Source organism: Melanotaenia boesemani, chromosome 9 (genome assembly GCF_017639745.1).
Source record: "Melanotaenia boesemani isolate fMelBoe1 chromosome 9, fMelBoe1.pri, whole genome shotgun sequence".
Lineage (NCBI taxonomy): Eukaryota > Metazoa > Chordata > Actinopteri > Atheriniformes > Melanotaeniidae > Melanotaenia > Melanotaenia boesemani.
This window is the reverse complement of record NC_055690.1, coordinates 28,985,426-28,997,505: the sequence shown is the minus strand read 5'-3', so window position 1 is coordinate 28,997,505 and position 12,080 is coordinate 28,985,426. Positions and strand designations below refer to the sequence as shown.

Below are 12,080 nucleotides of genomic sequence, written 5' to 3'. Positions count from 1 at the left end.
TTTTTTATTATTCTTAATACTACAACATAAAAAAATAAGACTGAGATAACGATTTGTTTAAGATTATAGTTTTATTGCAGGAAAAAAAATAGGCAAAGCATAATAAAAAGATCAAAGCTCACCATGCAGAATTTACATCCAGGCCTTCATAGGTGTGGACAACTGAAGGTAATTTAGGACAAAGAAACCCCTGTGCCACCTCAAGATTCATGCACCACTTCAAGACCAATAGAAAGAGAAGTGTAACTTTTCTTTGTTCTATTAATCTAAGGCTATTCTATTCCCTCTCATGAGGGCTGCAGACCTGCAGGTTTTCAAAATTTCCCTGCTCCAACACATCTGTCTCAAAATAAATGGAGTCACAAAGACTCAATAAGTCATTCAGATCCATTTAATTTGAGTCAGGCGTGTTGGAGCAGGAAACACTGAAAACCTGCAGGACTGCAGCTATTAGATAAGTTCAAAAGCTGATACAGTCATTCCTTATCTGACAACCCCTCACATTTATCTGATGTTTGTGTATATAAAACTGTGCCTAAAAGTCAAACTTAACAAAATGAACAAAGCAAAAGATAGACTTGGTTAAACATGTACAAGAAATGTTTTTTTTAATGCTAATAACTTATGACCACAGCAATCTTATCACATATGATTACATTTAGAAACACTCGAGGACATCAGTAAATTCTTTTTGAAAACTGATTTATCAGGCTACATAACTGTGGATAACATAATGCCTCCATTTTGTGACTGAGGGAGAGAGCGAAAGAGAGAAAGAGCTCTGTTGCATCGTTGTTCTGAAATAACAATAGTTTCGCTTATTCACAGTGTTTGAGGCCTCCCAGCACCATCTGACACCTCAACTGCTTTCTGGTAGGCTCAGCATCAAGGGACAGCAGTGACAGTGTTTTAAATGTAATCTGGGTTTTCTCTAGTGTTTCAGACATCCATGTTAAGGCTTGGTAAGGTTTTCATTTGATTGTACTTTCTTAACAACCTTTGTATTTTTTTAATGTCTATATTTGTATTATATTACATTTCAGATGCGTAACTTGTTACTGTTTTAGTCATTTATAAATATTTCAAACATTTTCATAAAGTTTTATGTTTGATCATTTTGCTGTGACACATACTGTACAACCTGCTTCAATTCTTTCAGATTCTGTTTAAGTAATTGCTTTTCCCCCCTTTAGATCTCATTTTGAAGGGAGAACAATGAGCCATCCGGAAGGTTTGAGGGCCAATTCATCTCAATTCACTCTAGAGGGGAGGCCCTTCCGCATCCTGGGAGGCTCGATCCATTACTTCCGTGTCCCCAGACCCTACTGGAGGGATCGGCTGTTGAAGATGAAGGCCTGTGGTCTTAATACTCTCACAACGTAGGTCTTCACTGCATATTATGTCAGCCGTAATGAGAGGAGCCTTGTGCTCTTTCATTAGACAAGACAAAAATCCCTCTGTGAAATGCCCTAGTAGACAGTTTGCTCTAAAACAAAATGAAAAGCCACTGGACCATGATGTTGCTTAAGATTGTTAGAATCATTCTCTTGGTTTCTTTTTCAGATATGTGCCATGGAACCTGCATGAGCCTGAACGAGGAGTTTTCAACTTTCAGGATCAGCTGGACCTCAAGTAAGGTCTTCATATTCTTATCTATTTTTATAGAAACAATGAACATTTGAAACAAGACCTTTGGAATAGTGTTTTAAATAGGAAAAAGATGTGTGTCTTTTACAGGGCTTACATCAGCTTAGCATCTGAGATGGGTCTCTGGGTGATCTTGCGGCCTGGGCCTTACATCTGTGCTGAATGGGATTTAGGTGGTTTACCAAGGTAACATCACATGTCTGTTATTTCATTGTGATATATATGGGTTTTATCTATCTTGTTTGTGTGCTTTCTTCTGCTGTAATGATCAGATTAAAGACAAACACAAGTATAATCCAGAGTGTGAGGTTCATTAGACAAAGCTGTGGTAGTAAAGTTCACAAGGCAAGCTTGACAAGTGAGGGTCAGAAATTCAGAACTAAACAATGCAAGAGAAGGCAAGGTAAAATGTAAAAATTGGGAATAAGTTAAGGTCATACACTCACAAGGAAATTATGCGGCTCAAAGGCAAGAATTTTTTTTACAGCAGAAACCAGGGACTCTGTATAGAGTCCTAAGACTACCAGTCTTAGGAATGGCCATACTTGAGGATAAATAAATTTTATTTGAGTTTAATTGAATAAATTAAGCAATGAGCCAACAAAAGTGTTCTTGTGTTTTGTTTTATTTTTCAGCTGGTTGCTGCAAGATGAAGACATGCAGCTGAGGACAACTTATCCTGGATTTGTAAATGCTGTCAACTTCTACTTTGACAGGCTTATCTCAGTCGTCAAACCTCTGATGGTAAATCCTCATCCCTGATTATTCATAGCATTCAGTGTTTGAAGGCTAATTTAACATCTCACTAAACGTTTCTTAGTTTGAGGAGGGAGGCCCAATCATCGCAGTCCAAGTTGAAAACGAGTATGGATCATATGCTAAAGATGAGGGATACATGCCATTTATAAAGAACGTGAGTTTTTTTCCATGTCTTTCTTTGAAATTATTTGATTTTGATGTAATTAGTTCAGCATCCTCTGTGAACTTCTTTGTTATTTTTTTTTTTTGTTGTTGTGTTTTTTCCTGTAGTGTCTCCAGTCCAGAGGGGTCAATGAACTCCTGCTGACTTCAGACAACTGGGAAGGCTTAAGATGTGGAGGGACTGAGGGAGGTAGAGACAAAAAATCCATTCTGTGATTTGCTTTGGTCACTAACTTTAAGTAATTCTTTCTTTTTGTATTGTATTTAATAAATTCATACCTTGTTTCTTTCAGTTCTAAGAACAATAAACCTTCAGAGACTGTCGTTTGGAGCTATCCAACACTTAGCTGATATGCAGGTAAGTAAGGGTAATGGGTAGTCTTTGATGATTATAGCAGTCTGTCATTGGCTCTCATTGTGTCTTACATCCATGTCACGGTAACTCACTGGCAAAAAAGCAAGGGACTTCTTTTCCTAGTTCTAAAAACCAAAACAAGATGTCACAAAACAGAAAAAGTCCAACTGCCTTCTGAACCACTCAGGATTTGGTTGTACTGGATTTGTTCAAATAAAGTTTTTTTTTTTTTTTTATAAATTTGTTGAAATTATTAACATGTCTTTGTGAAACAGTCTGACAAACTGTAAAAAAGGAAGGAAAAAATAGAATAAGTTGTACTTCTGGCTTCTCTTATAGTGCATTGACACCAAATACAGTTTAAAAATTTAAAAATCATCTTGCACAAACTCAGCTGCTGGAATGTTTCTAAAGCATTTTGCAGTGAGAATTTTAGCCTCTAGTTCGATGGTTATCACCATAGCTACCATCTACTTTAGAATCAGAATCTTTATTTGTCACTGTAGCAGTAGGGACATTAAACAACAAAATTAAGGAGCCACAATAATTTCCGCCATTAGCAATGAGCTGATCTGTACCCCTCACATAAAGTAATTTTAAGACTTCAGTGGGTGAGAACACAGCTACAAAAAATTCAAATGTGATTGATCAAATGAGATTGAGTCTACATGGAAATTTATTCTTATTTCACCAGCTTCCACTGCCACAGTCCAGCCTTGAGTGTCCTCAAATGAAAATATATGACCCACAAATAATAATGATAGCATTTATATAAATGAATGAATGAATGAATGAACAAATAAATAAATAAATAAAAGTTATTATTTTTTAGGAAACAAGGACTATATTGCTATTTTATCTGATTGTAACGCAGCACACAGTCTTTATTGGGACTACAACAAGACCTTAAGTATATTCAACCCCATTTCACTCAGGTTATCGTGCTAGGAAGCTAGCAGAATCAGAGTAACCATCAATATTTCACACACATACACACAAAAAAATGCTTATTGGGAAATATTACCTCTATCTGCTATTTTTTAAATATTTTGTCATAAGTAACAGTTCTCACATAGTATGTTTGATATGCCGAGAGAGATTACCTTCTAGTAGGAGCACAGCATGCTAACTATTCTACAAACATTTCATTGTGAGAAAAGTAAGACAAAGCCCTGAAGATGTCTTCCAGCATTGTTGACAGGCAGAAAAATATTTACAAATAGTCAACCATGCACAACTCAGAAACAACAGTGAGAAACATGCTGTCATGCAGGTGACATGGCATTTTCTTTTCTGTACTGCGAGTCTTAGAAAGACTGCCTGTCGTGGAATAATTTCTCAAAGGTCACACACTGGATGAGAATATAGCAAGGATGTTTTATTAAGAGCTGCAGCAATTTAACCGGCTTGGCTGGGCGAGTCCAAAGTCAGACTCTAAGACACAGATAGTTATACTCCTGGTTGCATGCAGGCAGACAGGATGCAGTCACAAAAAGCAGAATCGACAGGACTTGACCTTCATCTGCTTCTGCTTAGAGCAGAGGCGAGGGAGTGTTATTCGCGAAAGTGAGAGTATCTCAGTCTAGTTCTAAGTGAGTTCACTCAGCCATCTGCACCTAAAAGGGTAAAACCCACTATCATGAGATGAGCAGGGCTGAGCAGAAACAGGGCTACATGATATCCATACTTCTGCAATTTTTAGATAGATAGACTGTGATAGATGAGCTGGACAAGTGTGAAATTTATGCAACACCCAATACTTCATAATTGAATCACAAGCATTGCCTCACAACATCTATCTTATAGAATAAAGTATAAAACATATGAACTTAGACTATATGTAATTTTCAATTACATTCCCCCCTTTTGATTAACTGAACATATTAATCACTGCATAAAGCCAAGGTAAAATTACCAAAATAGCCCCCCCTTCTTCATCAGGCTCAGGGAAGGTGGACATCTGAAGCAGAGCATAATGAGATGCCCACACGGTAGCAAACGTGCGAGAAATCAAAGATTTAACCATGGGAATAATACAACAGCTCAAAAACAACTTAAAAACAACAAGGCCGAGCTTCATCAGTATCATTTTCCAACCACCGGAAGTCAGCCAACTAACCAAGGGTCCCAGCTGTCAGTATTATTAACATCATGCAATTTCTGCTGCAGTTTAACAAGGGCAGCGTTAATATCAGACATGTTACCAGAGGCATCCGGAACAAATGTACAATACTGGTCACCTATTAAGGCACACATGCCACCTTGTGCAGCTAAGAGGAAGTCAAGAGCCATTCTATTCTGCCGTGTCATAATATGGAGGGCCTGGATTTCCTTATTAAGAACAACAAACCCAGAGTCCACAAGAGAAGTAAGGTTTTCCAGATTGATGGAGAGGGCTGCCATGTCGTCAGTGAGAACAGCAACCCTTTAGGGAACAGGGTGACCATGGAGAACCTGTTGCAGCCAGAATACTTAGCCCTCTTAACCAAGTGATGGTTTGTGGGTGCTGGGTGAACCTCAGCAGGCAAGGGAAATTATGAGAAGGCAGGAATCAAATAGGCCAGATAGCAGGTGCTTGACCAGCCTGATGGGAGGTAAATATGAGAATGTTGGCCACACGTCCAGACCATGTTTTGTGGTCATTTTGTCGGTGCCTCTTAACAAAGAGTGCTTCTGTCTCTTGATGTTGTATGGTGGGCCGGGACGGAGCTAGAGTGCGCTGTGTAGGTGGACCAGTGGGATCCAGGTACCAGAAGAGGAGTGCGATGGGGATGAGGAAGATGATGAATCCCCATCCTTTAACTGCCGCCTGGGTGAACTTCATGTTGCCAGAGGAGGATAGACTACCTCTCTCTGGAGCTAACCTCAGGGATTATTCTGCCCTGCAGTTGAGAGACTAGCTGATGGGTTCTCAGGAGGAGAACCGTGGAACTTCCTGCAGTGAGATGCGTGGATCCACGTGGTCCGCTCAGCGACTTTCACAGCTGTATGGGTGACCAGCAGGACCTGAAAAGGACCCAGCCACCTTTTGGACTGCAAGTGCTTCCTCCTGGTTTCTCTGACCAAGACCCAGTCACCAGGAACCAGGTAACGGAGAGGAAGCCAGATGCAGCAGAGTCTCCTTCACCACATTCTGTACCTGTGAGAGAGCTTCTGAAAGGGTCAGTTCAAAAGGAACCAAAGAGATGTTATTGAAGATACCATCTCGCCTTTTGACACATGGTCTACCCCATGTGACAATTTAGCAAACCATGAGCATTGCTTGAGCAGTTTTTTTTCCTTTTAGTCTTTTACAAATCCCTCTCTTCCCTTTTAGAAGAGAATCAGATTAAAATATCAATGGATATGAAATAGGTTCAATTCTCTTCCTGGTACCTCTCTGTATTAATTTTAATTTTATAGTGCACTTTTCCTGCGTTATTGCAGAGATAACAATGATCTAAAATTTATTTGATCCGCATCAACATACATTTGTTTTTCAGTATTTAAGGTTTTCTTTATTTAAACTAATTTTCCATATTGTCACATCTGCTGACAGTTAAAAGAGGAGCTCCTTTAATTTAATTTAATTTAATTTCCATTTATTCATTTACTTATTTTTATCAAAGGTGTGTCAATCAGTGTTGAGGAAAGGCTGTTGCCACCAGCTCAAAAACATGTCCTCTTATTTCTAAATTGTGAAAACAACACAGGGTTAGTAAACACACCATGTGGATCAGTAGCAAGCCAGGCAGATATTTTGTCCAGCTGAGAACTAGTCTTATGTGCAGACTTGCTCTAGAACTGCAGCTATCTTCTGTTTATTTCTTAGCACCTTCTCTTCATAAAAGATAAAGATCTGTTTAACGTCAGTGTATTAAGACTGTTTTGCATCAACTATTTGTGGTATGAAATCTCAACATCATCGTTTTGACTGGTCACATGACTGTTTCCATCTTGAGTCAGCCGTGGATCAGTCAGATGGAAAACTGATTTCTTCGATTTCGAGTTGCCCACACTCAGGCACAAAAATTTCTAAAAAGCCTTAATCTCTTTACCACCACGTGGTGAGGGACCCTCTTAGTCTCTCACTGGGTTTTAAACCACGTCTGGAGTCTAAACTACCTGAAGGTAATAAAGGGGAGTCCCAAAATGAAAACTTCTCACCGTGTGTGATTTGGGTGCTGCTCCACGTGTAAACTTCGTTTCTGGATGTCAGTGGTGTCTGAGCGAAGTCCTTCCACGTCCCCTCTTTCGGTTAAGGCTGACTCAAGGGGCTGAGACTCACTCAGGACGATCAATCATGATTCAGGTCCTCCGATCAGTCACGTAAGACATCCTGCTGACTTGTATCATACAAGCTCTAGAAGAAATTTCCCAATTATTGCTCCCTACAAATCTTTTGCAGCCAGCTTCTACCTGCAAAGAGTCACTGTGGACACTCAGGACAAAAACAACAGAACAATAAAGACATGCAGTTTTGTTTTCTATTTTTTAGTTTGTTTTTTGTGATGTTTTGCTAAGTCAATAGTGTGTAACATGTATTGGATATTTATTAATACATTTATGTTTTTGTGTTCAATGTAGCCCCAGAAACCTTTAATGGTGATGGAGTATTGGTGTGGGTGGTTTGACGTCTGGGGAGGCCATCATCATGTCTTCCATGCAGAAGGTACAGAAACACTAAGCTGGTGTTCATTTTCAACATCTCTCTCATGTTTTTAACAAGATTTTCAATATTCACAGCACAGACTATTAAGTTGTGTGTTTTTTTTTTGTGAATATGAGCTGCTCAGCTGCATCCCACATAGACACTTTAACAGAGAGAGCCTCACTATAACGCTCATTAACCTTCTCTATCCATGATATGTCATAATTTATCAAAATTCTGCCCCCTGACAGACATGCTAGCTGTGGTGTCTGAGATTTTAGAGAGAGGTGTTTCCATTAACTTGTACATGTTCCACGGTGGAACCAACTTTGGCTTCATGAATGGTGCAATGGACTTTGGCACCTACAAACCTCAAGTCACAAGTTATGGTATGACAGGAATTGAAGAACAAAGATTGTTTCAGACAGCTGATAAACTTACTTTCAGACCACAAATTCATTGCTTCATGCTGGTTTTGTAAATGCTTTCTTGGCAGATTACGATGCTCCGCTATCTGAAGCTGGAGACTGCACCACAAAATACCAACTCTTGAGGAATTTATTCAGCCAGTACCACTGTAAGCTCTGCAGCATCATTAAACTGTGATTTCAAGAGAATATATGCATATTTAGAAAGCTAATTGATGCGTAATTAGCCTTGATTAAACATTTTGCCAACTTGTGTTCCAGCTGAGCCTCTTCCTGAAGTGCCCCCTCCTCAGGAAACGAGAGCTTACGAGCCTGTTTTCATGCAGCAGCACCTTTCCCTGTGGGACAGCCTGCAGTTTACAGACAAGGTAATCTACAGATGGCATGCACCTGTCTGGTATGACGGCTGATTATGGAATCTAGGAAACAGAAAATCCAATGTTTAAACTAAAAAGAATAGCTAAAGTAGTGTAGTGTGCCACTTAAGCAAGAGTGTCTGTCATGCAGCCATACAGGTCAGAAAGGCCAGTAAACATGGAGAGGCTCCCTGTCAACAACAACAATGGTCAGTCATATGGTTATACACTGTATGAGACCACCATCACAAGTGGAGGAACCCTCAACTCCAGGAACAACATCAGAGACAGAGCATTGGTGAGGACACACAGGCATCCCATATAAAGACACACAAACTGTTTGTGCATAAATACACATGAATCTGTAACTGTTCCTGTTGATGTTCTCCAGGTTTTTGTGGATAGACAATGTGTTGGCTGTTTGGACTACAAGACCCATGAAGTCACACTTCCTGATGCCAAGGTATGCCAAACTTAATCTGATTATGTTATCGTCTCAAACACAACCAGCTATGGCTCTGGAACCATCTGGACTCTTCTACAACCAAGCCATGCTACTTTTTGGTGATGTTTGCTTTTTTGTTCTAGATGCAGTATGTGGTTTAGTATTGTCTTTCTGAAATATGTAAAGCCTTTCCCTGACAGAGATGTTGTTTCAATGGAAGCATACGTACATTACTTTATTGCTGCATTGCACATCATTTTGATATGTGCAAGTTGTCACTTTCACAGGCACTAATGCACCTTGTACTGTCACAAATGCTGTCTTTTTAATTGAGTGCTGAAAACAACCTAATGGTCCATCACTTTGTTTTTCTTTTTTTTTTTTATTTGAGAGGAAACAGTGATATTGATTTTCAAATAAGTTTTCATTTCTGACTGTAAAACATTTTTGCACTTAGTTTAAGTCCATTTTACGTTAGCTTTAATTGGTTAAGAGAACACGACAGCAATAATTGATAATGTTAAGAAATGGCCTCTTCTTTGCATGTTAAAGCTTTCACCTCCATTCATGGATGGCACAGCAAATCAAAACAAGGAATCAAACCTGAGCCTTCTGTGAGGAGAACTTTAAAAACCTGGGCCCAAAGATCTTAAGGCATCCAATATTGATATTTTAGCTGTTACCCTTGCACACAGGGATGTCTCCCAATTCATTTTGATGATATTATGTACTGTATATGATAGAATATTAAAAGCCTTCGCAATTTTACATTAAGGGACATTATTCTCAAATCACCATAATTTGTAGACATTTTTTACAAATTGCCGAACCTCTTCCCATATTTGCTATGGAGAGACTCTGTCTCTCTAAGGTGCTCATTTTCTAACTATTCATGTTACAGACCTGTTGCCTACTAATATAATTAATTGCAACAGGTTCCTTGAACTTTTTCTTTTTAGTGCCACTTTCTTTTCCAGTCTTTTGTTGCCATCTTTTTTAATTTGCTGCCCTTAATATATTTTATGAAATATTAAAAATATCTCACCTTTAATATTAAATGTACTTTCTATGTTCTCTTGTAAACACAATAGTGGTTTATTAGATTCATATATTACTGTATTCTTATTTTATTTCTATTTTATTCAACATCCCAATTTTTGTTAAGTGTGGTTGAAAAATCTCTTTTCTTTTTTCTTTAGTTAAACAATTTAAAAAAGTTAAAAGTTAAAAAATTCAAAAATCAAATTATATCCTTTTGCTTACTTTTTCTACTCTGTGTTTGCATCCAGTACTTCCCTGATGTTCATACTTTTTATTTGCCATTCAATCCAGCTTTTAAGTAATAAATCTCCAAGTAACACTTTTTTGTGTATCAAAGGGAGCCCGGACATTGGGCTTACTTGTGGAGAACTGTGGAAGAGTGAATTATGGGAAAACTCTTAATGAACAGCGCAAAGGTATTCATGCATTATACAATAAGATCTATGGTGGTCTATTTATACCATTTCATAAATACCTCAGTCAGCCAGACCAGTATTATTGATCTATACTAAAATCACACCAAAAAGTACCCTGTTCTCCTCTTCTCATCACTCTGTTTTGCATGTTGTTGCTTCATAATGTGTTACAGGTATTGTGGGAGATATTGTATTGAATCAAACACCCCTGAGAGGATTCACAATTTTCTGTTTAGATCTGAAACCAAACTTTATGAAAAGGTTTGATGTTGAATTTCAAATTTTCTATTTGATCTATAGAGGTTGGTTCATAGCACCAACTAACCTTTCATTTCCTTTAAAATAGTTATAGTATTAATATGCACCTTGTATTTTAGCTTTTATTTGTTATATTAGTGCATGGTTAACATCTGGATCTATACATTTACCCCATCATAGGCTAAGATATGTTGTTAAAATGCATTAATAAAACTGCTCTTACGGTGTGTAATCTAAATAAATGTTGATCTTGTTTTAGATTAACTAATTCTAGTCAATGGAAAACTGACTTCAAGTCACCGTCTGTCCCTGCGTTTGTCCAGACCAGACTCTGTGTGGACGGCCCACCCAAAGACACCTTCATCAAACTCCCTGTGAGTGAAACTGCTTTTTTTTTTAAATTGTGTTGTTAAATTCACCTAAACAAGCTACAAAATCAGCTATTTTGGAAGATATTTGATATCCTTGAGTAATGAAAAAGTATACAGTAAAAAAATTAGATTGTTATTTCTAAAGAAAGAAGAGCAGCACTTGCAGTAAGGGAGCGCATTCAGTTTGGAAAGCTTTCCTCTGCTTCAGTGTTGTTTATGATTTGTTATTTTGAAAAGTATTTTATCAGTCTCACATTATTGATTGTAATGTTGCATTTGTCCGTAGGGCTGGGGTAAAGGAGTTGTATTTGTTAATGGGCAGAACCTGGGCCGTTACTGGTTCATCGGTCCCCAGCATTTCCTCTATCTCCCAGGACCTTGGCTCAGAAGTGGAGAAAATCAGGTATAGTCAACAAACTGCAGATATGATTCATTTGGGGATACATTCCAAATACTTTTGTAGTACATAATATGTACATGATTTGCATCTTTCTATTCTCTTTCAGATTATTGTGTTCGAGGAACAAAGAGTTGATGCCAAAATATTATTTGCTGAAAATCCTGATCATGGAAAGACTGTTGATGTTTACAAACTTCCCTTTTGCACGCTTCTGTGAATGTAGTGTTCAAACTTGGTGTTACACACACAAATATAGCTATACACACTAAGTAAGGGATGGTTTATTGATCCCTTTATTTAACCTACTCCAAAAATGTTTAAAAATTGTAACCAATTAATGAAATATCTAATATTTTCAAATGCTGTATGTATAAGTCTATTTGATGATTTTCATTTATGTATAGTTAAATGTTTCTGCTGTTTGTTCCGTATCTGTATGCCTACAAACCATAACTTGCAACAGAATTCAACCTTCAGACTTGCAACATTTCAGGATGAACTTTGCTCTGGTAAGATAAACTTACATTGAAACACCCTCAGAAGCTTCTAGTTGGACTAGACGCTTGTCAATTTCCTGAATGACGCGCTCGTATTCAGAAGATACACCTCCTTCACGTGAACTGTACAGTATACGGCTCAGCCATTTTAATAATTGTGGACGACGTGAGAAAACCCGGAAATAAGCTTTACATCTTTCACAATAAAGTTAAATGTTTATTATGTTTGTCATTATCGTGAAAATAAATACACTATAAATTAGGAGGACGTAAGTGACTTTTTATTATGACTATTTTTAACTTGTGTGTAAAGTA

The 12,080-nt window shown here is 37.9% G+C and overlaps 1 protein-coding gene across 3 annotated transcripts; it reads left to right on the top strand.

Moving 5' to 3' along the window:
- Window positions 1-107: 107 nt before the first annotated feature.
- glb1l2 (galactosidase beta 1 like 2) lies at window positions 108-12,027 on the top strand. 3 transcript variants are annotated; one of them, XM_041995739.1, is made up of 20 exons: window positions 108-168; window positions 829-962; window positions 1,194-1,379; window positions 1,564-1,632; window positions 1,738-1,833; window positions 2,283-2,391; window positions 2,468-2,560; window positions 2,677-2,758; window positions 2,862-2,926; window positions 7,490-7,574; window positions 7,805-7,942; window positions 8,050-8,130; window positions 8,243-8,349; window positions 8,489-8,635; window positions 8,729-8,800; window positions 10,161-10,239; window positions 10,413-10,500; window positions 10,757-10,871; window positions 11,155-11,271; window positions 11,375-12,027. In XM_041995739.1, the coding sequence occupies exons 3-20, from the start codon at window positions 1,216-1,218 to the stop codon at window positions 11,483-11,485; spliced, it is 1,818 nt and encodes a 605-aa protein (XP_041851673.1). In that variant the 5' UTR covers window positions 108-168; window positions 829-962; window positions 1,194-1,215; the 3' UTR covers window positions 11,486-12,027. The 3 variants fall into 3 exon arrangements, with proteins under 3 accessions (XP_041851673.1, XP_041851674.1, XP_041851672.1); XM_041995740.1 differs by having other exon boundaries at window positions 116-168; window positions 829-873; XM_041995738.1 differs by lacking the exon at window positions 108-168 and having other exon boundaries at window positions 587-962.
- The last annotated feature ends 53 nt before the right edge of the window (window positions 12,028-12,080 follow it).